The 25,159-nt window shown below is 38.1% G+C and overlaps 1 protein-coding gene across 2 annotated transcripts in view; it reads right to left on the reverse strand.

Annotated features, from left to right (window-relative positions):
• The window catches only part of LOC113064249 (nectin-3-like protein), a 62,073-nt gene extending 40,899 nt beyond the window's left edge, over positions 1-21,174 (reverse strand). For both annotated transcript variants that reach the window (XM_026234914.1, XM_026234913.1), the window contains exon 1: positions 20,964-21,174. In XM_026234914.1, coding sequence (XP_026090699.1) covers positions 20,964-21,057 — 94 coding nt within the window. In that variant the 5' untranslated portion in view covers positions 21,058-21,174. The remainder of the gene's footprint in view (positions 1-20,963) is intronic.
• Positions 21,175-25,159: the final 3,985 nt, after the last annotated feature.

A 25,159-nucleotide genomic window follows, 5' to 3' on the forward strand; every position in this document is an offset into this window, starting at 1 on the left:
TGTTTGTGTTTGTGTGATTATTTCAGAGGCCTGGGCTAAAAATAAAGATTTCTGATAATGTGCCCGTTTCAGACTAGTTTCAGCAGGTCTATCCAGATTCTCCACATAGGAGACGATTTTTACCAACACCATGTGCCAAAATAAATATTCCCTAATGCACTTATGACTAATGTGATTTACTAGTCTGAGTCTGAGAATCAAGTGCACCAAATAAATTTCTGAATGGTGTAATAATCGTGCAACATACAAAACTCATGAATGCTCCACAGCACATTCACTGCTGCATCCACACACACACACACACACACAAATCCATACAGCCCGAGAGGTCAGAGCGGCACAGGAAGTTAACTGTCCTGACGGCAAGGACACCAAGCTCCCAGAAGGGTTTGCTCTCTATTCTGCCATGGTCAGCTATTCCCTCACAAGTGCTAGCTACCTGCAAGGTGTGTTGGTGCATGTGAGGGTGTCTGTGTGTGCCTGTGAGAGAAGCTGCACGTCTGTGTACTGAGAGGTGACGGGGTTCAGTTTTCCCTCTCAAAGACAGTTTGTATTAATTTCACATGGCAGGTCGCAATGAAGCCATCACCTCTGCCATGACTCAGCAGATGGGCTTAACTCTGCCACATTTCCTTTACTGAAATTAATATTCATGAATGAGGTAGAAAAGAAGAAAGGAGAAAGAAATCTGAAGAAAAAAAAAAAATTAACATTCTCATTTCCCTTTGCAAACATTTTCTCTTCAGGTCAGGTAACAACAAAACAATACACAAACCATTCCAACCAAGACGAGATTAGCTTAGCTCAGATTCACATTCTGTTGTTGAAATAAATATCCTCATCAATATCCTAAAAAAATAACTAAAATGTTATTCATCTTCAGGTGATAAATTAAAATAAATATATAAAAACCACTATAATAATAATAATAATAATAATAATAATAATAATAATAATAATATCATAACCATTATAGTAATTTTATATATTTATTTAAATTTAGATAATAATAATAATAATAATAATAATAATAGCCATTACCATTATATTTTATTATTTATGCTTTTTTTTCAAATAGGGTATAGGATTAGGGTACTAAAATATGTTATTTAGCTTCTTTAGGTGAGAAAATAATAAACGTTTTTAAATGGCTAATAATAGGGTAGCTTGTCCCCTTCAGGTTGGTGGAGAGCTCCTGCCTCAAGTGGAGGAGTTCAAGTATCTTGGGGTCTTGTGAGGGAAGGATGGAGAGGGAGATAGACAGGTGGATAGGTGCATCTTCTGCAGTGATGTGGTCGATGTACCTGTCTGTCGTGGTAAAGAAGGAGCTGAGCTGCAAGGCGAAGCTCTCGATTTACTGGTCGATCTATGTTCCTGTTGTCACCTATGGTCATGAGCTGTGGGTCATGACCGAAAGGAAAAGATCCCGGATACAGGTTGCTGAAATGAGCTTTCTCTGTAGGGTGGCTGGGTCCTGCCTTAGAGATAGAGTGAGGAGCTCGGCCACTTGGGAAGTGTAGAGCCGCTGTTCCAGATGCCTCCTGGGGAGGTGTTCTGAGCATGTCCCACCGGGAGGAGGCCCTGGGGAAGACCAAGGATACACTGGAGGGACTATATCTCTAGGCTGGCCTGGGAAACACCTCAGTATCCCTGTGGAAGAGCTGGAGGAAGTGTCTAGGGAGAGGGAAGTCTGGGCGTCTCTGCTTAGACTGCTGCCCCTCGCGACTCGGCACCGGATAAGTGGAAGATGGATAGATGGAATTGGCTAATAATAAATAAAAGTTAATAATAATAATAAATATTAATAATAATAATAATAAATATTAATAACCACAACAACAACAACATCATGAACTTTGTAACACATTTTTGTCTAAGGTAGGGTAAGGGTTCTATAACATGCTATTCAGCTTTTTCAGTTGAGAAAATAAATAAGGAATAATTGACTCCGGGCCGTTGAATTATTAGAAAAATAATGCTCACCCGAGGTGGTGATGTGGACATGATGCAAAGCAGATTAATTGTTCTAATGATTCAACAGCCTGGAGTCAATTATTCCACTTATACTACCTCAAGACATTGGTCAGATGATATATTTAAAGGGATCCGTCCGGTTTTTGTACTTAAACCACTATTGTAAGTAGGATTATTTCTTCCGCATCTCATCCAACACCTCTTTTGCTAGTTCCAAAACGTCATTTTAAAGTTGGTAATTGAGGCATGAGCCATTGATAGCATTCTAATGCAGTTATTAATGAAGTTATTACAAAGAGAGCAATAGAGAAAGAGACAAACAGAGAAATAAAGAGAGAGAGCTTGTGAGAATTAGGCTGCAGCAGCGTCTCTAAACAGCACTGTTATTAACTCGCTAGTGAGAAATGTCATGTTTATATACTTTCGGAAAATCATCTGTCATGTTGTCGTTTTTGTTAGTCCTGTAATTTCAATTTTTACAGCTTTACTATGCGAAGTGATGTGGAACTGTAATGCACTCAAGAGAGCTGTCTGGAACTACGTTCACCGTTTGTTTCACAAATAATTGCACACCTCAGAACGTTCATCAGCCAATCAGATTCAAGCATTCAACGGCCGTAGTATAAATACTGTATCAATTATTTTTTGTTATTAAATGTATTATTATTATTATTATTATTATTCCATCATATTGCACAGATAAGCTGAAGCTGACTCTTTGCATGTATGTGACAAACAAAATCCTTTGACCTCTGACCATTTTGGAGAACCTACTTTCAAAATATAACATAGAACAAATGATAAATGAACATTAAGGGGGATGTAAAGGAGCAGCTTGCAGAGTCGTACAGAGAAACAGGTGTTCTAGACAGAGACAGTGAGCTTAATATGACTGCATCTGCGCACGTCAGACACAGACATCTGAAAGGGGCTGGAGACACAATGAAAATAGACCTGGCTGACTGAAGAGCTCAAGGTCGATTAAAGAAACGTCAGGCGTGTAGGATGTGGCTAAAGGTCGTAAAGGTCATTTTATCTGTGAATGTGTACATAAAGACACTGACAGGCACTGACATTAAGGGTCACACCATTTTTGTATGTAGCAGCAGCAGAAGTGGCTTCAGGTTTCACATAAATGTGGTCACTGCATCTCCAGCGGCCTGAGCACTCAGCAGGAATGCACCAGAGTCCTCAAATAAATCTCCTCCTTCATGAAAAAGACAAATAGCCGGACCAAGCTCTGCATAGAGCACAGTATTGAGGCATATCTGCATGAATGTTATGCTTTGAAAGTTTTCAAAAAACCTGTTTGAAGATGAAGCACTATTTCAGTGCTCTTACATGTCATGTTCTACCTTAAACACCCACCTCTCTGAAAGAAGGTGTTCCAGTTTGGCTGGTTAGAATTAGAAACCCCTAATGACAAAGAACTCTCAAGCTTAAACTTTTAACAGCAAGACTGCGAAACTACGACCAGCCAGACAAGCAATTCACCATCTGTCAGCAGGCTGGTTTCTCAAAGAACGGCCAATCACTGGTGACAGAAAACAGAGCCACCTCACAGCAATCCTGGTGGAGGAACTCGTCGAGCAAGAGACCAGCGGGAATGCATGTTAAGAGACCGAATAAATGAGTGTAAGCTTGTGTTGTGACAGTCAGAGTGGTGATGTCTTCAGGGCAGCAGTGAAGCTGATGCTCTCACACGGAGATGGTTGGTGGTTTTGGGAAGAGTGACTCATCGTGCTCCTTCAGAAAACGGCACACTAGCTCTAGTCTAGACCACAGAGAGGCCAGAAGACTGCCAGAATCTACCCGATACCAGTCAGTGTGAGGGGAAGGCGGTTGCACCGGAGGATTCTGGGGATAAGAAAAAAAATATATGACGCACCCAAGTCAAATATAGCATGAGGAACCCCCACATACGTGCACCCTAAAATACATTTCTTGGGCATCAACTTTAGAATTTAAAGTTTAATTTGTATTACTTGCCATTTATTTGTAAATGTTTGCAAAATGTACTATTAATTTTGAGTGAAAATTGTCCTACGGCAATTTTCTTTTGGTTTTTCAATTATAGTTTGCCATATCTTAAAATTAAAAAGAAGTTTGTCATATTGCACATCAGAAAAAGTGTTGTGTCTATATTGTGATATTAGAGTAAAGATGACACTGCAAAAACAAAGTAAGATTATAACAGGTAGGGGTGCTCCGATCACGATCGGCCGATCGTTAATGCGCATCTCGTCAGTAAAGCCGGTTTTCTAATCAGCGGTTAATTCCATCAGGTGCGTGATTTCACATAGAGCAGCTGTTACTACACAGAGCCGTTGTTAACTGAGAAGATGGGCCAATAAACGCTGAAAATTAATGTGATTTGCGCATCTTCTCTATTAACAACGGCTCTGTGTAGTAACAGCTGCTCTATGAGAAATCACGCACCTGATGGAATTAACCGCTGATTAGAAAACCGGCTTTATTGACGAGATGCGCATAACGATCGGCCGATCGTGATCGGAGCACCCCTAATAACAGCAAAGCTTCCCAAACCTGCTATTCTGATGCGCAGAAATAACACAGAAATAAGTCCTTTTTGCTGTAAAAATCCCTGATTGTGCCACGTGACTGAAAAGCTGCAACAGCACAATGGCTAGCGCAGCAGCCCAGGTCATACTCTAATGCTGAGTCACAGCATCTCTGTTCCTCAGGCTTCTAATCAGTCAACCTCACAGAGCTGCAATTCACAAGCCACTGTTTTCTAATGGTCAAAACAGCGATGGAAAAACAGCCGTTTCTCATCTCCTACGTCAAAACCTTAACACGCTTCCTTTTGCTCCGGCGGAACAAACCAAAGTTTTCTTTCGACTTTGGTTGTCTTTTCCATCCCTCTGAGGTAAATATCATTCCATATGCCTGGTTGAAATGAGACCAGAGTGAAGTCAAGTCTGCTTTATTGTCAATTCTTCCACATATACATTACATACATAAAAAGGAATATATAGGGTGAAAAAAGGGAAGCTGCGGAGAATAATACTTTTGACTAGTTCAACACGTTCTGGCAAAAAGTATTCACAATGAACAACATTATCTGTCCCAAAATCAAATGTCGCTCTTACGATTAAAAGATTTAAAAAAAAAAAAAAATATATATATATATATATATATATATATATATATATATATATATATATATATATATATATATATATATATATATATAAAATTTACTCATGTCATTTTTTGTGTATTATTCATAAAAAAAAAAAAAAAACACTACAATCATTAGAGCAAAATTAACAGGCAATAACATGCCAAGTAAACAAAAAACTCATATATATATATATATATATATATACACACATGAAATAGTTGAATTTAAAGCTATTAAAAATTTATTAAAACTAAATTAATTACCGTATTTTTCGGACTATAAGTCGCATCTGAGTAGAATTCGCATCAGTCCAAAAATACGTCATGATGAGGAAAAAAAAACATAAGTCGCACTGGACTATAAGTCGCATTTATTTGGAACCAAGAACCAAGAGAAAACATTACCGTCTACAGCCGCGATGTCAAATTAATTTTGATAAATAAGTCGCACCTGACTATAAGTCACAACTATCAAAAAAGTGCGACTTAGAGTCCGGAAAATTTAATGTATTTATTAAATTAATTTATTTGAGAGCCATGACACAGGACAATATTTGCACCAAACAAAAGTCAGTGTATTTCTAACAAAGCTATCATATGGCTTTAGGATTAACTGTAATATTGGACCCTGTGATTTCTTGCTTTTTCAGCTTGAGAAACTCAGTCAGTAACCTGTTGTTGTATTGAAAGTTACTCAAAGATGCTCCAAAAAAAAAGTATCCTTTTTAAAGTTCCACAAAAAAAAAAAGAAAAAAAAATAAAAAAAAAAAAGAAAGATCATGGGTTTGGAACAACATGAAGGTGAGTGAATCATGAGCAATTCCTTTAACTATACGACATTTTGATGTGACTTACATCAAAGCTGAGGTTGTCTGAATAAGAACCATCCCAGCTCATGGGCAAAATGACAGAGCACCTCATGTGCGCTCAACCCCAACGCTCCCTGCGAGTCCCCGCTTTTCCACATGATAACATAAGAGGTCTCTGAACAGTGATTTCCTTCCTTCTCCACTTCAAAACACTGCTAATCACAACATCAACTATCCCAATATAATGCTGTTCCCTGAGTTCTCGGCACTCCATTTAACAAGCAGCAGTAACAGGAAGATTAATGAAACATGGCTTTAATGTGTGCTGTTAATAGGAGGAGAAATGCTTTTCTTATGGGAAAGTCCCGGTTGTTTTCACCGTCCAGCCAACTTGTTTCCTCATTCCCTGCAACTTCTCACAGAGGTTACACACACTGGGCAATGATACATGCATTTTGTTCCAAATCCTCACAGCATACTGTACATAGGCAGCACCCTAACAGTCACAGAACCTCATAAATGACTGATCTGGAGCACTCTATAGGTAGCAGCTCCATGTAATGGACAAATAAAAAACAGTGTAATAATGTAGTTGTATACAGTTTTGGGATTGTTTTTTCTGAAAAATAAATGAATAAATAAAAATACAATATAAAGTTCAAAAGTTTGGGGTCAGTCAGGTCTTTTGAAAAAAATAAAAAAATATATAGTTCTATTCAGTGTCGCTCCACATGACTCAAACTGCCTATGCTCTTCTGTGTCAGCCTCGCCACAAGGATGCACAGTTTTCTTTCAAATCAAAGCATAAATACACGTAGAAGCAGCACATCTTGTGGCACGGATAACACAGAAGAGCTTAGGCAGTTTGACTGATGTGGAGAGACTGAGAGGAGACTGTTGACAAAGGAATTGTTGAATAAAGTAATTAATTTTTGTTTTCTTCACTTACAAACAGTATTCTCGCAGCTTCATAACTTCAACACAGATGGCAGATGGACTATTCTGACAATGCTTTCCATACTTTTCTGGACCTTGACAGTGTAACTTACTTGGCAGTCTATGGGACACTGACAAGCCTCCCGGTTCTCATAAAAAAAAAAAAAATAATAATAATAATAATTTAATTGTGTTCCGAAGACGAACAAAGCTATTTACGGGTTTGGAACATGATTAATGGCAAAATTGTCATTTTGGGGTGGAGTATCCCTTAAAATAATAAGAAGCATTTCTTTAACACCAGATCAGCATATTTGAATGATTTCTGAAGGATCATTCATGGGACACTAACGACTCCTAAAAATACAGCTTTGCCACCAGAGAAATAAATTAAATTTTAAAATTATATTACAATAGAAGACGGTTACTCGAAATTGTAATAATATTTCACAATATCAGTTTTTACAGCATCTTTGATTTTGATAGACAAACATCTTGCATGCTTAAAAATCTTAAGAAACCTTATAAGGCACCATAATTCAGTTCCCTACACCTTTTGAGCCTGGAGTGTTTTTATAATGTCTTAAAATGCTGCCTATGTAGACAGCTTACTCAGTTTTCAAACAAAACAGTTGTCTAAACAAGGAAGTAATGAAATGTCAAATAGTATGACAGAGCTGGAATTTTGATCCAGACTGGATGTCCAATCTTTAGATCAGAGTAGTTAGGTCATTCATTTCTACATAGTTCATCCAGATCTGATATAAAGGGCTGGTTTCAATCTCAAGCACTAATCCCGCTCTGGGATGCATTAGCATGGTGAGGACAGATTCAAATGCACAAGGCAAAGTGGGTCTCAAGGATCCGTCTGACCACAAGTCTCTGAAGGGACCGATGGACTCTTGCTTCAAAACAGTCTGCTTTCAGGTCGGCCCGTCAAGATTGCGCTGCAAAAGGGAGGGACTGAGAAATGGGTGGTTTGGGGGACGAATCCATACTTGAGCGTGGGAGACGTGAGTTCCTCACTGTGGTAGGTGCAGCAGAGCTCCAATAAGGCCTCCTAAACAAACAGAGGTTTGAACCTATGGGAGATTTTCTGACGTCTAGGAAAATTGCCCAGCGTATTACCCTAAAAAAAAATCCCTTTTCAGAGTCTATATCCCAGATAGGAAAACAAGGGAGAGGGTGGGTACACATACGCACACACATTTAACTCAGCTTTGCCAATGTGGAGGATGTTGGAATACAATAAGTTTACTTGAATGATGAAAAGAGAGAACGAGCCAGTGTGATCTCACTGAATCTTTCTGTTGAAGAAGCCCGACAGAAAAGCTCTGACTCAGAGACCTATTTCTATCAACTGAACTGCGACTCTGCATTCATTTTATGTAACTCATACAAAACAAATACACTTATAGGAAACTATGTAGCATGTTGACATGCAATGAGACCAAAACAACCAAATCGAGTGTGGTGCAGCCAAGGAGCCAAAAATACGGTTTTGTCAATATTTTAATGATTCAATATAATGTTTTGATGTCAAATGAAAAGCAAATAGCAAAAATCACAAAATGTGTTTCTTCATATGAAAAACAATAAAATGCTTAAAGTTTCACAAACTATTATTTCAGTAAAGCTGCTGATGAATGTTCTAAAGCAATGCATAATAATGAACTGACAATTATTTTCATGTTACCATATATACAAACACACTACTAGGACTGGACAATTATGGCCTAAAGTCAAAACCTCGATTAATTTAACATTTTACCTTGATTACGATTAATGAACGATTATTTTGTTTCTGTTTAGTTTTTTTGCCCTCATTGTTCACTTACAAGGTTTGTAAGGTAAACAGGGCCATAGTTGGGGTTTGCGGGGGCCCCGGTTCAGGTTGTACCAGTGGGCCCTGTTTGAAAGGGTTTAATTTGTATGTTCGTTCTGTTTATTTGTTCATCAACATGCCCGCCACGTCCCATAGTGCATTTATTTGATCCAAAATACTGCAAAAACAGTAATATTGTCAAAGACTTTTACATTTATACTAACTTTTTTTTATTTGAATATATATTATAAAATGTTATTTATTCCTGTGATGGCAAAGCTGAATTTTCAGCATTCATTACGGAGTCTTCAGTTACATGATCCTTCACAAATAATTATAATATACTGATTTACTGCTCAAAAAACATTTATAGTTATTATTGTTGAAAATTGTGTACAATTTTCTTCAGGTTTCTTTGATAAATAGGTAGAAAAAATTTTTTTATTCAAACATACATTTATTTATTATTGTGTGTGTGTTTGAGTGTGCATGCACACCACACATGCCTGCACTGAAGCCCAAAAGACTTTCATAAGCTCCAATTTAACAGCACTTAGGGACTATCTAATTAAAGAGTGAGAGGAGACAGATGCACTTGGGTGGGATGCAGTAGTCAGCTTCTCTGCACATGGTTACGGATGAAAAACACATGAAGAAAAATTTGATTAGTACTTAAATTCAAGGAAACCGACAGTCTTTCTATCACAAGGCCTTTCACAAAATCAAAAGACTTCCGCTACTGCAGACCCAGAAGTTAAAAGGTTGTGTCCTGAAGAATTTGATGGTAAAGCATTCACATCAAGGAATCAAAAGAAGAATGCTAAAACATGAGCTCCAAGAATTCCAAAGTTCTCTTTGTGTATAATATGACAACAAAGGTATGCAACGATGAGGATGATGACAACAGTATGTGAAGTCACATTCAGAGTTTCACATTTGCCTGCAATCATGACAGAAAACGCTTCGCTGAAGCCATCTAGTGACGTCAGCAGTGAGGAGCTCGGCAGCTTTTATAATTACAGTGGCTGTATAATGTTCTGGCGCATTTGAAAGAAAGGAAACACAATTACAGCAATCCTTGTCTGGTGAGAGAGAGAGAGAGAGAGAGAGAGAGAGAGAGAGAGAGAGAGAGAGAGAGAGAGAGAGTAAATGAAAACAAACAAACAAAAAAAACAAAAAAACAGGAAGGACTCCATCAGTGGAACGCTATTAAAAAAAAAAAAAAAAAAAAAAGACGAGTTTGAGTGCTCCAACCAGGCTAAATGGAGATCAGGATATAGTCTGCAACCTGGATCTTTCCATGAATGATTAAAGCATGTGTGCCTCCACAGTGAAAGGATTTTAGGAGAATCATTTACAAAAAAAGAAAGAAAAAGGTGGCTAGACTGTTATCCTCTGGTTGAACTGGGAGACGTTGTTCAAAGACATCAGCAGAAAAATAGTGATACTGATATATTTACAGTTTTCAAATAACCTAAATGAAACTAAGTAGATCTTATTGTAAAATTTTGATACAAAATCCTATAGCAATTCTGTAATTTCATGTACCTCTTCTGTGATGCATCACAGAGATCTAAATAAAAATTACAGATTATATACCTGTCATAATACAATCTGTACAAGGACAAATATTATTTAAAATGACTGAAAATATTGGAATTTTCCATTTGTGTGTATATAAATATATATTTTTTATTTATTTATTTATTTGAGAATTAGATTTAAAAGTTTAAGGAAAAAAAAAAGCTAAACAAAAAACAAACAAGTCATAAGAAAAGCCAAGTCATACACATTAATCTTGAAATATGACTTAAATTTTGGTTTGATTGGCATTGTAGCCTAGGTAAATAAATTCAATCAAGTATTTAAATAATCAAATGCATTTCTTTAAATACAAAACTGAATTATTCAGAATTAGCAAAAATAAACAGCAGAGAATCAAATCGATTATCAGCTCACACATATTCATTTAGAAATATCTTAGAATTAGAAGTTACTGTATTTTACGGACTATAAGTCGCACCTTAGTATAAGTCGCATCAGTCCAAAAATACTTTATGATGAGAAAAAAAAAAAAAAAAAACATAAGTCGCACTGGACTATAAGTCGCATTTATTTAGAACCAAGAACAAAGAGAAAGCATTACAGTCTACAACCATGAGAGGGCGCTCTATGTTTTCAGTGTAGACTACAGGATTGCTGAACAGCATAGAGTGCCCTCTCGCGGCTGTAGAAGGTAATGTTTTCTCTTGGTTAATTTCTCTTGGTTCATGTCAAATAAATTTTGATAAATAAGTTGCAACTGACTATATGTCACAGGATCAGCCAAACTATAAAAAAAGTACGACTAATACGGTAGTTAATCGCAATCAATAAAAACCCCATAGCAGCAAACTAATAGCTTAACACTGCTTGTGGTATTCCAAAGAAGATCCAAAGATGTCACACTATTAGGGCTGGGACAACGCATCGAGGTCATCGATGACGTCGACGCAAAAAATACGTCGACGCAAAATATGCGCATCGATTCATCGACCTGTTTTTATTTCTCAAAAAAACTTTTGCAAAACATTTACCTTATGTGCGCTGAATATACGATGGCCGGATCAACATTCTGTCCAACGTTATATAACCAATCCAGGGTTTTTCTGCATTGATCTTTTTTTTTGGTGGCTGTCAAAGCCTTATTTGCGCCTGACAGGGCGCGTACGAGAGAGCCCTGGCTGTGTGCGCGCACTCACAGTCTTCAAACAACACGAGCGCTTCTTGCTCTCTCTCTCTCTCTCCCTTATGCATATTAATCAAAATCATTAAACACGATAGAAAAAGGGCGAAACACCAAAGTTTCATGCGCGCTCGCGCACTCACAGTCTTCAAACTACACGAGTGCTGTCTTGCTGTCTTGATCTCTCTCTCTCTCTCTCTCTCTCTCCCTTGTGCATATTAAGCAAAATCATTAGAAACGATAGAAAAAGGGCGGAACACCAAGGTTTCACGTGGAGCATTCAGAGATTTTTTTTTCTCCATGACAAGCTGCTGGCTCCCACTGTTATACATTTTCTTTTTTTTGAAAAGCACTCTCTGGTTACTGTATTCTTTCAATTGCTCTAAACAAGTATTTTGGGTGACCTTTTTATTGAATGCTAGACATCAAGTTTTTGTTATTTTCATCTGAAAGATGAACTTTTTTCAGTAAGCTAGACCCTATGTGTTCAGTAAGCTTGTTTTCAGTAAGCTATGTGTTTTCAAGGCTTCAAGGTTTTATTGAACGCTATCTCTATACAAGTGCAAAGTAATGCATTCTTAGTCAGTCTTTTATTTTGTAATTTTAAGAGCAATAAACATATGGAACAATGTTAAGGAATTCATGTTTTTTTTCATTCAGATATGTAAATCAACATGTATAAATTGTTAGTAGTCAATTAATGGGGAGATAATCAAAATCGAATCGGTCTGAAAAAATTTATCGTTAGATTAATCGATGCATCGAAAAAATAATTGCTAGATTAATCGTTTAAAAAAATAATCGTTTATCCCAGCCCTACACACTATGAAGATAAGCAGTGAAGAGGGCTACTTCAGAGGATCAGACAGCCAAACATAGTTCACACCCAAAAACGCTGATAAGTGAGGCTGCATAGACAGTGCTTGTGTGGGAAATGACTGACCACTTCACGGTCCCAGTGGGGCTGTGAAGGCTTGTTGAAAACCAGGAAAGACTGGTGTTAAGTAAAAGGCACTGCATTCCAAATGAAACAGAAGCTCGTAACAAAGTTCTGGTTGTCACAGAGCCAAAATTAACAACAACAACACAATAATGTATCCATCTAGACCAATCAGCACCAAAAGCTTATGAATGTGTTCTTAACAATGACCTCAGCATCAGGTCAAATCAACAGTACGACTCCAGTTAGTTTAGAGAACATTCTTAAATCAGATTCCAATCCGCTGCATTCCAAGCATTTTAAAACTGGCTTAAAAAGCTTGCATTGCATCTCGACCAAACACTGCACTGCCTCAATGGAATAGTTCACCGAAAAAAAAGCTGCAAAGTTACAGAGAATTTAATCAGCCAGGCCATCCAAGATGGAGAAGAGTTTGCTTCTTAATTGGAAGAGATTTGGGAAAATGTAGCATGATGTCACTTGCTCACCAGTGGATCCTCAGCAGTAAATGGGTGCCGTCAGAATTAAGAGTTCAAACAACTGATAAAAACATCACTAGTAATCCACAAGACCTCAGATCATCAATTAACATCTTGTGAACAAAAAAAGCTGCAAGTTTAATAAATAAATCCATCAAAGCATTTTAACTTAAAACCGGCGTCCATAATGCTTTCTCATGTGGAAAAATCCACCTCCTTTTGTCTTCTCACATTACAAACCCCTAATATATTTGTTCAGAATGGTTTTGGACTGTTTTTGCTTGTGAACAGTGCTTGATCTGTGCATTTTTTTCTCTCCTGCTTTAGACAAGACGACTTTTTCATTGAAATTTGAAAAAAGCAACATTGTGGATAGAGGATTCATATTTCAACAGGAAACCACAGTTTGAAGTAAAAAATTCTTATGATGATGAATTTACAACATGCAGCACAAGACATTAATTAATGGACTGGATTTGTGTGTATTACTTGTGGATTATTGTGGTGTTTTTATAAACTGTTTGGACTATCATTCTGATCATTTACTACAGTGGATTCATTGATGAGCAAGTGATGTAATGCTACATAAACTAATCCAGAACAGGTTATTTTAGAAATAATATAGAATATGGGATTAAAGATATGGAATCAAACAGAAAAGATGGGAACTGTGGGAGAGAAAGATGCCATGGCAACAAAACAGCACTTAAGAAAAGAAACAAGTCAGGATGGATTACACTTTGCATGAAATCTACACGCGTTCCCTTCTCCATGTCATAACATCATGCAATAAAATTACTCACAGGTGTTTTGCAATGTTTAAACAGTTCCTCCTGGGCAAGTTTCATGTAGAGGGGCAACTGCAAGCAAACCATTTATAGGACATTTGATGTTTGCAACCAATGGCTGTTACTCACAAAACTCCACACATAAAATGTAAAGCAATGTTTTCAGTAAGATATAAAAACATTGTTATCAATGTTACATTTATACAATTGACTGCAGTTCCCAGTCCCTAGCACAACAATACATTATGATCACAAAACACTTTTACCATACACTATTTGCAAACTAACACATTTTCTGTTTGCACCACATTACCAGCTTCATATGGTTTTTCTGATGTAGTAAACATGCTCGGTAGCCCACCTGATACAGCACTTGCAATGAGGAGCGCTCGGGTGTGGTAACAATACTCAAGAGTTCAGACTTGAAACAAGGTAAAATTACACGGACGCTTCAGGAAATGTGCTTTTCTCTCGCATTTGCTCTTGGTTGGGCTATAACCAGGGTCTAGTGTAGGTGGTATACTATTTTCAAACACGATAGAGCATTACATTCACCAGACATTTCAATTTTCTGCCTCGATACATACAACAATCAACAAAAAACACTGTCAGGTTAACATTCATATGTTTTGGATAAAACTGAACCAGCATTTAGCTCCAATCATTGGACATTTAATTTACATTTATTCATTTAGCAGACGCTTTTATCCAAAGCGACTTACAGATGAGGACAATGGAAGCAATCAAAAACAACAAAAAGAGCAATGATAAGTGCTATAAGCAGTCTCAGTTAGGTTAACACAGTACACATAGCATGGGATTTTAAATAATATATAGGGCTGCACGATGTGTCGTTTAAGCATCGATATCGCGATGTATGAATCCACGATAGTCACATCGCAGGATGTGCGATGTAGGCTGTCATAGTTGATCCGTTATTCATTAACTGTATGGGCCAGAGAGCGCGTGAGCGTGCGGCCGGCGACACACTAGATGCGTGGCGCAAGCGTCTCAGCTGCGTGGCGTGTCCGTTTTTAATTCGGCTCCCATGTTAACAGGTTAGAGCTTGTAGACTGCCTGCGTGAGACGCGCGGCTCGGGCCGAGCGGAAAACGCGTGCATGCTAGAGATAGAACCGACGCCTATTTTTCACGTGACACGCAAGCGTGCTGGAAGCGTTTTCATGCAAAATACAATAGAAAAATATGTTTATATGTCATTTTGTACACAGATTCATATTAATTCATGACACTTAGATGTTTGAAAGTCTATAGGTTGACATATTCAGATATAAATGTAATTTAAGGCCCGGCCGCACGCTAAATGTCTTCAAACAACACAAACGGTGTCTTGCTCTCTCTCCCTCATGCATATTAATCAATTGACATGATGGTGTCCATGTTTAAATCATTTAAAATGAGAATGTAAGTGTGCTCACCCCGTTTTTGTTTGTAGCTAAGAAAAAAATTAGTTTTCATATCGCAATATATAATCGCAGAAAAATAAAATATCGCAATGTAATTTTTTCCCAATATCGTGCAGCCCTAATAATATAATATAAAGAAAACAGATAGAATAAAATAAAAATAGAGCAAGCTAGTGTTAGAGGTCTTTAAACATACACACACATCCAATTGCATAATTAATAAAAAGAAAATAGAATATAAAAAGATTAGAAAGGTAGTTCGATTTTTTTTTAAAGAATAGAATTAGAATAGTGGGTGTTAAAGTTAGAGGGTCAAATAAAGATGGAAGAGATGTGTTTTAAGCCAATTCTTGGCTAAGCACTCAGTTGTCCGGATTGAGTTGGGAAGGTCATTCCACCAGGAGGGAACATTTAATTTAAAAGTCCGCAAAAGTGACTTTGTGCTTCTTTGGGATGGCACAATCAAGCGACGTTCACTTGCAGAATGCAAGCTTCTAGAGGGCACATAAGTCTGAATTAACAAATTTAGGTAAATGGGTGCAGAGCCAGTGGTAGTTTTGTAGGCAAACATCAATGCCTTGAATTTTATGCGAGCAGCTATTGGAAGCCAGTGCAAATTGATAAACAGAGGTGTGACATGTACTATTTTTGGCTCATTAAAAATTAATCTTGCTGTCGCGTTCTGAATTAATTGTAAAGGTTTGATAGAATTGGCTGGAAGACCTGCAAAGAGAGCATTGCAATAGTCCATTCTGGACAGAACAAGAGCTTGAACAAGGAGTTGTGCAGCATGTTCCAAAAGAAAGGGCTTGATCTTCTTGATGTTGAATAAAGCAAATCTGCAGGATCGGACAGTTTTAGCAATGTGGTCTGAGAAAGTCAGCTGATCATCAATCATAACTCCAAGGCTTCTAGCTGTTTTTGAAGGAGTTATGGTTGATGTGCCTAACTTGATGCTGAAATTGTGATGAAACGATGGGTTTGCTGGAATCGCAAGCAGTTCTATCTTTGCAATGATGAGTTGAAGGTGATGGTCCATCATCCAGGAAGAAATGTCTGTTAGACAAGCTGAGATGCGAATAGCTACCGTCGGATCATCAGGATGGAATGAGAGGTAGTGTTGAGTGTATAGTTAAATGTTAAGTTTAAATATTATATAAATATTATTATAGTTAAATGCTAAATGTTTAGTTCATTTCACTTTGAAAGGGTCAAGAAATGTACAAAAAACAAAGTATCATCACAAAATGTTACCACAGGCAAGTTTTTCCAATGAGCCTGGTTAGAAAAAACAACATTTCATCATGTTTATATCCATAGTGGAGTATTCAAGCTTGTAGTTCTCCCAAAATCAGTGCAAAAAATGCAAATCCTTTGGAATCATAATAACACATCAAGCCATAACCACTAACCAGCAGCAGAGCAAAGATCACAAAAAATATCTATGACTGCCATCCTCCACTGCCAGCTGCAGAAAGTGATCAAGCCAAAGAAAGACGTTAGAAACTACACACAGGGTGAAAATGTCACTGTTAACCAAAGAGCACAGGCTCATAGAAGACACACAGCTCATCTCCCCACCCACAGAGAGACAGCTGCTTGATGAGGAGGTCACTGAAACACGACTGCCCTTCATGCTCCGGCAAAAAAGCTGGGCCGGTCATCTTAGAGATTAATACTGGGGAGAACTGTAGTCAGTGATCGCTGACTGACTGTTTGTGTCTCTCTTATGTTAGCAACAGCACAATCACAACCCACACACAAAAAAACAAAAACAAAGCTTGCCTCTCTATTATTGCTTGGGCCTAATCCTCTTTTGCAACAGAGGGACAGATGAATGAATCCCAGGTCTCTAAAGCATTGACACTTCATCGACCCCCTCTTCAAAAGTCACAAAATTTTAAATCGATCTATGTCGGCTATTAAATCTCCCTGTGATCCTTAATTTCAGAAAAAAACGTCTATTTTTGTTCTTCTGCACAGAGCAGTAAAATAATTCTGGCAGCGCTCTGTTTTCAGCTTCTGATGGTGCAAAGACAGCTCTTGATCTTGATCCTGCAGGCAGGGTACAATAAGAAAAAAAACATTTTTGTGGAGATGTGCAACATGCATTAGGGTAGTCGAGTACTTGTTATAGACTAAGATAAAAATTACATTCAAATTTAAGACTGTCGTAGACACCAATGAAAAAAAAAAAAAAATCTACATTTGGAATCAAACTGGTCACAAATCTAGACTGCCGTTCATATGTTTGGGGTCAGATAAGGATTTTTTTATATTTATAAAAACAGTAATACTGTAAAATGTTATTTCAATTAAAAGTAACTGGTTTCTATTTTAATATACAAATATTTTACATTTATGCCTGTGATGGTAAAAGTTGAATTTTCTACAGCCATCACTTCAGTCTTCAGTGTCACGTGATCCTCCAGAAATCATTGTGAGATGCTGATTTGTGCTGCTTAAATCTTTCTGTGAAAACCATGACATTCCTTCCAGGATTTTTTGATAAACAAAGTTTGAAATAATGAAATTGTAATCATTTTTAACATCATAAATGTCTTTACTGTCATTCTTTATGTATCTATTAATGTATCCTTGCTGAATTGAAGTACTCGTAACAAAAATAGTACTAATTTCTAAGTTGAAAAAACAACAACCTTTCTAAAAGTAGAGTCCATATGTAAAACTGGTCATTATGTAAGAGTGTAAAGAGTGACATTAGAATCAGGACCGGTGCAGAAGGTGATCTCACTCTCCACGTACACCCCTACGCTGACAGACTCTCACAAGCACAGATGAAAGGGTCTATATAAAGAGGTCATTCATTATTCAACCCCGCTCCAAAGCAGTGTGACCTGGAGTGCCAAAGTGGAGAAATCTCTACTCCTCCAACCAAAGATCATGCATGTTTTTCATAGGTTATTCATGAAAAAAAGAACCTGGCTAAGACTTCTTAATGTGTACAATGTATTGATGCCTTAATGGTCTTGCGGGTGGAACACAGATTCCATGCCACCAGCATTACAACATTATCAATAAAATCATGTTACATGGATCTTAATTGCAGACACACCGCCGGCTCAATCCATTCTGTCTTGATAAGAGCGAGCACTCAGGGGGCCGGGTAGCAGTGACTTAAGCTCTAGAGAAACACAGAGATTGAAAGTGTTGAAAGGATCGTGTTTAACACCACTAATGCATCAATTCCCACATCACCTTGTAGTGCTTTTATCGATCACAGAAGAAGACAGTCAAGACAAGTCAAAGAAGAATTAGAAAGAAAATATTTATTTATATAAATTATTTTCATTTAGTGAGATTATCATTAGCCTCTGATGTTAGTGGTTCCTGGTTCGGGACTGGCATGAATTTAGGGCCCTGGAGAGTGCCGATTTTTCCAGACCAGTGGTTTCAGATTTGGCGCGGGATCCGACACCAGCACCCTAATGATGGAAAAGGGGTTTTGGCTGACAATTTGGTAATAGAGATTTTTCCCCCATGTCATCAATATGAAACGTTTTTTTAGTTGTTCAATTCTAGCATGTGATAATACAAACCACCACTGCAAGTGTTCATCACACAGTGTTTTTTTAGAGGATCTTAAGTATAGCAAGAAATAGAAATCCACCTATTCATCTATTTTCTAAATGCATGTTATTGTCACAATCAGATCTGCCTCCATTCAATCAATGGCTAATGGACTGACCAAAGTCCCTGCCTTACATTTTTGTCCTTATGATAATTCAATTCACTCAATTGTATGACACAATACAAAAAAAAAAAAGATCTGTTGCTACTTTCATTCCATCTAGAGGTCAGCCTCTGCAACCTCAACCTTGCTACAATGAATTAAATATCAGTTTAACATCGAAATTATGAGACTGTTGCATTACTTTGTTATACAAGTACAGAAAGGTCGAGCCCTTTGTGAAACACAAGCATTGTCATTACTGACAGTTGATACATTCAAAACATACTTGTTGATCTTATGTTAGATAATACTTTTGGAAACCTAATTGTCTTCAGAAAAACATGGAATTTGTACCTCAAGCTCAGTAATGGGACACCCAAGCGTACTCTATTCATAGAAAGTACAATGTTATCTATACAAAAAGTCTAGATACTGATATCACCCGACTGAAATAACACAACGGGTGGAGAAAATTTGCGTTTAACAAAGGAAAAGGCCTGGGAGAAAATTTAAAGTCCAAGTTATTAACCAACCAATTAGATTCAGGGATAAAAATGGAACACGGTGACAGAGACCGAGAGAGAAGCAATTAGGACGACATGAATGAGATGGAGCGAAGAGCAGTTTGAGAGAGGTAGAGGGAAGGAGGGAGGGTGGGACACACAGAGTGAAATGCCAGGGCTAATCCCCAGCTCCTGTGTGGTATTTTAACTGTTATTCTTTCCTCCTCTCTCTCCTCATTCCCCTGCCGCCATCACTTACTGCAGTGCAGAGAACGACAACACCATGTCTGGACAAACCTGAGGACAGGAGACGCAGTGGCTGACCCTGCTGGACACAAGGTCTTTAGTGTCAGCAGGGCGTCTGGCCAGACATTTGTTTACTTTAAATGAACTGGATGTATAGAAGTAACAAAATACAAAGAATAAGCCAAGTCCCAACCTTTGCTCCTAGATTAATAAAAATACAAACCAAAGATAGTTACAAAGTGGATCTTTAAAACATCCCATCTCAGTCCAAACGTTTACTGTAACAATTAACTACGTAACGGACAAAAACGACAATTGTTGTAATGCCCTAGACACAACAAAAGCTGGAAAATGATGGAATTGCTTTGAGTGAGTGCGTGAGTGAGTGATCGATTCAGGCGCGAGGACACCGTCTCATGATACCGCCCCACTGTGCACGAGCCGGAGTGCTGTGTTGTGGTCTGACCTCTGGCTGAATGTGTCCCCAACAGCTGCAGAATGATACACAGCTGAAGCCCGTTGCTAAAAGAAGGCAACTGTGGTCGTGACAGGTGTGCTCGGGACAAAATGATTTTAACTGTCAACGAGAACGATGTCGGTTGAAAAATCCTTTTTAAAATTAACTGCAAGGTTGCAGGTATGATCAGCTTAGACCAGCTAGAAACCAGGTAACAATTTTAAATTGGATGTTTCAGCAGAGATGTCATTAGCCAGCAAAATGCAAAACCAAATAAGCGTCTATCAAATGGAAATGTCAAACTTAGGTCACTTGAAATACTACTGGTTTAGTTACAAGGAACTGGCAATTACTAATCTGATGTGTGACAAACTTCCAAGTAAAATTAACTTTCAGTCAACAAACGAAGCAAATAACATCGATTCTTCTTTTCCAGATATGAGCACAATTGCACGCAAAAAAAAAAAAAAAAAAAAAAAAAAAAAACGAGCGCAACATTTGGCATGGATTAACGTTACCAGCTGGCAAACAATGACTAGCATTCCACTGCCAACATAAATGTCAAGGGGTTACTTCGAGTATCCAACTATTCTTTAAAGATATGAAGTTATAAATAAATAAATAACTATACAAAAGAAAAACAGCGACTGTTTGTTTCTCATTTTCTGCTAGGATGTTTCCATGGCAGCTGAATCTCAGTCCTCGTGCGAGATTCCTGCGTTCACACAATCGGCGTTGTTTGAAAGAAATAACAGATTGAAGACAAAAAAGGCTAGATTTGGGTTCCATTAGAAATATGTCGCAGTTATCCAAAATGAAATCAGCAAAATCTAAGTTTTAGAAACTTTTCGTGGCACAAACGACTTTGCACGGTGACGTTCTGAAGGACTGTCCGCGAGTCTGGACGGCATCGGGTTCACGCGCTCGACACTTTCCACGGACCGCTGGATTCCCCCAAACTTTGCCGAGGGTTCGCGCGCTCACGACACAGCAAGTAAGATGTGATAGAACCTACCTGACACAAATGACAGCACGAGCAGGACTCTAACATTCAGTCCCGGGTGAATCGGGTTATTCCTGAGATAGTGGGCAGTCATTGTCAGCACCATATCACCGCCCGTGCTCTCGCTTCTCTCGCTCCCCGAAACTCTGAAAGCTCCTCGGCAACAACTCCATCGGGAAAGCTGCGTCTGGACCGTACCACTCTGCCTCCCAGTTATGGGGGAGTGCAGTCTCACGTGAAGCGCAGTCCATGCAAACCATTATTTATCTACTTGAGTTGATGGACAAAAGTAGCTGGCGGTTCATCAAGACAAGTTATTTACATACATCGCACACACAGAGTCCAAGAAGATCATTTTCATTGCTCATTTTCTAAAACATCAAATGTTTTGTTATATTTGTTAAAGGGGTCACATGACGTTACTAAGAAGAACATTATTTTGTATATTTGGTGTAGGCTAATGCAATGTGTTTATGCGGTTTAAGGTAGGAAAAAAAACTCATTATTTATTAAAAACACACATTATTTTCCACATAATGTGCATTATTGTTGCTCCTCTGTGCCCCGCCTTTCTGAAATATAGATTTTTTACAAAGCTCATCTTTCTGAAAATCAAGGTGTAGGCTGATTGGCCAGCTATCCAGTGTGTTGTGATTGGCTGAATTCCTCAAGTGTGTGATGGAAATGTTACGCCCCTTACAATACTTTGATACTGTCTTTTTATGCATTGTGTTATGTATCGTGCCACCTAAACATAAAACCATGTCTGCATTTGTGATCGGAGAAATGACAAATAAGTGTTACTCTACACTGCTCAAAACTCGTGTTTGAATCATCATTGGCAAATTCTTAAAATATGAAAACGTACTGACCGATTGTGAGTCAGAAGCGCCAGACTGTCCTTGCAAAGTGGGAATTGCCCCATTTTATAGAAACAGACACCGGCATCTCCCAGGAAACAGTCCTCGTCCTCCGTAAAATGCTCTGCAAACATCTGAATATTTGGGTTGAACTGTTCCGGAACAGTGTTGTAAATACAACTAAACTACTGATTTCTAGTTGTGTTCTCTTTTAGAAGTCCAAACACAGTAGTTTAGCTTTCACATTTTACACACAGCATCTCTACAACATGGTGGTGGCAGCAAAGACTAGAATAAAAGTCACGCCTACTTTCTTTGTGTGAACATTTGGGCGGTGTTATGCAAATCTTCCCACATCATGAAGTAGACATGGGGGCATGTTAGGCCTGGTTCACACGGGACGATTTTAAAATTGTCGGCCGATTTTCCAAATATGAGAGACCCCACACACAGCGATAAAAAATCACGGATCTAACAGTTTTGGTCGTTCCGTGTGTGGTGTGCAGCCACACGGCAAAATCAACACATCACACACGAACCGATTTGACTCCCGAGCATTCCCAGGTCAGACTGGAAATCTCGCAAAATCCCTCGAGATCAAACGTGACTTTAGAGTAAACAATCATGGCGGACGAAGAGGATGCAGTGGTCATAGTTTGTGCTTTGTTTTTAACGGAAAAAAACATAAGAAAAACAAGAAAAGGCGATGGTCAAAGAGGTGGAGACAACGCGAGCATGGACTATACTTGCTATATCATAATATGGAGATAAGTTGTTGTTTTATCTCATAGAAATGTTGTTACGTACTACACAGATTAATAACCGTTGAAATAAACGTTCATATATTCGTTTGTACTCTGGTGGACTGCAGTTGTGGATGTAGTTATGCCCATCGACTTTATTTGTATTTGTTATATTATATACGCCGGCTGTTTTGATTTTGTTTCCCGGTACTATCACTGCCTCGTCACCTCGCTTTCTGATTGGCTACACCCACAGTCCACAGGCTGCGTGATTGTTTGTCCTCGGGGGACACCACAAACGAGAAGAAATCGGGCCAAATAAATCCAACATGTTGGATATCCCCGATTTGAGATCGGAGCGGCCCCGACATTCTTCCGAGCAGAGGAGAGCAGTCTTAACACACCACACACGGCAGGAATATTTGATCAGATTATTTTACGATAATCGGAGCATCCTAAAATTGTCGGAAGGGGTGAATCGGGGCTAAAATCGGTCTAATTATCCTGCCGTGTGAACCAGCCTTAGGATGAGCTGTTTCAGGAGGGCGTGGTTGGTCCTTAACTTTTATAAAGAATATCTCTTTGGATTTGAGACTTTAATCTTTGCAACTTTACAGATTTTCTTTAAGCACCAAGAGCTTGTAACACTCCAAAGAGAAAGGAAAATTTTTAATTGCATCATATGACCCCTTTAACACAAATTCATGTAGGCTACACTGTTATAGCGCCACCTTTTGCTTCATCAGGGTGAAAACGCGTGTTAGCCCGTGAACAGAGTCTGCATGAAATAAAAAAATTCACCCTTTCTATTTTGTAAATTTATGTTATTGGTATTATTGTTATATTCGCAGCCAACAATCTGGAGTTCACCTCCATATTTAAACAGTTTACACACATTTTTTTCTTTTTCAATAATCAGTTTTGATAATCGCTTTTTTTGATAATAATTAAGAAAATATCTGTCGCTACTTCCTTTTCTTTGCGATTTTAAGTTTCGAGACAACAAATGACCCCATTCCCGCTAAATTTGTGATGTAAAGAAATAAAACAATTTAAAAAAAGCTGGGTTTTCTATTTAACACTTCTGTTGCTTAGTGGAGGGATTTACATTGTAAATTGTCACTCTATTGTCCAGTCCAACAAACGGGTGCTAATTTTCTGTTAGCATCAGACTTAATCCCCCTGTACCTTCTGCTAATCCCCCCATCCCCCTTTTTAAGATTTCATCTAGAGTCCAATCTGTGCTTTTTTTTTTTGGGCCATATATAAATAAGATAATCCTAATTGGGCCATATATAACAAGCTAATCCTACCAAACAACAAATGCACTGGGCGGTTAATAGATCCACCCCATTTATGCCAGATTATCAATCTGTTGAATTTGCGTCTTGCTTCAATCCGACCAGGATATGCTTTTGGTCAATCATTAATCTAAATGGTAGGAGCTAGAAAGCAAAGAAAGAAGTGTAGCTAGCTGTGCTACCCTACTGTTACTTTGATTTATTGGACAGAGAAATTAATATTTTATCTCCAGGGCATTGTAGATCACAGCATGCAAGGAAAGAACTAAAAAAAAAAAGAGGTTGATAACTGAAAACAAAAATAAAAGGGTGTCTTTACTGTACATTTGGCCTTTAAGATGTTGTCGAACTATTTCCCAGGAGTTTCAATGCACTGTCAACAAAGTCAGCTCACTCTGTTTCTGATATCTCCTCCATGAAAACAGCACATCAAAGACAATGATCCCCAGACTCTCCCACAACCCCTCTGAATGGAGCAGTGCACCTCATTCTTTGAGGATCTGTTTCTTTCAGCATAAATGAACCAAACATCTTCTGATCAACAGTCTCACAGAGAGACTCCATCCATTCAGCAGAGGTTTTGTTCATCTGCACGCAAAATTTTTGGGTTACAAAGACTCATCATCATCATTCCTCCAGCTAAACCATGAATCCCTCATTGTTGTTTATTTATTTTTTGCTGTTTGTTAACTCTCTCTTTCTTTCTGATCATTAGACACAGGCATGTTTAGGTTTTCAATGTGAGGGATGCCTAATGGAATATAATATTCTGGGGAGACTCCAGAAATTTATGAATATCTTTATTCAGTTTTTTTCTTTAACTGCTATAACGTGTGCCAGTGTTTCACCTTACTGTTTGGACTGGATTTAATTTAAAGTAAATTTTCCTGCTAACTCATTCTTTCACCATTTGTTAATTTGGAAAAGGTGAAAAAAAGTGAAAGAAAACTGGGCACTCGTTCTCACCTGGCAGTGAGAGAGGGGCTATTTATGAGGTACTCCAAGTGATTAAAAATTCAATAAGGACTTACTCACAGGGTGAATGACAATTTTATGATTATGAATAACTTATTTCTGATGTACATCCCACAGTTATTCCTAATGTATGACAAGGGAACAAATAAAGTTTTTTCTTTTTTTCCTTTAGAGTGTTTTGGTCCAATTAAAGTCAATCTCGAGGAAAATACTTATGTTATACTACACAAACACACAGTATAACATATAGTACAACAAAAACTACAACCCCCCCCCCCCACACACACACAATTGTTAAACTAGTGATTCCTGTAGATTTGCCTATATTT

The sequence above is a fragment of the Carassius auratus genome, chromosome 46 (assembly GCF_003368295.1).
Source record: "Carassius auratus strain Wakin chromosome 46, ASM336829v1, whole genome shotgun sequence".
NCBI classification, from domain to species: domain Eukaryota; kingdom Metazoa; phylum Chordata; class Actinopteri; order Cypriniformes; family Cyprinidae; genus Carassius; species Carassius auratus.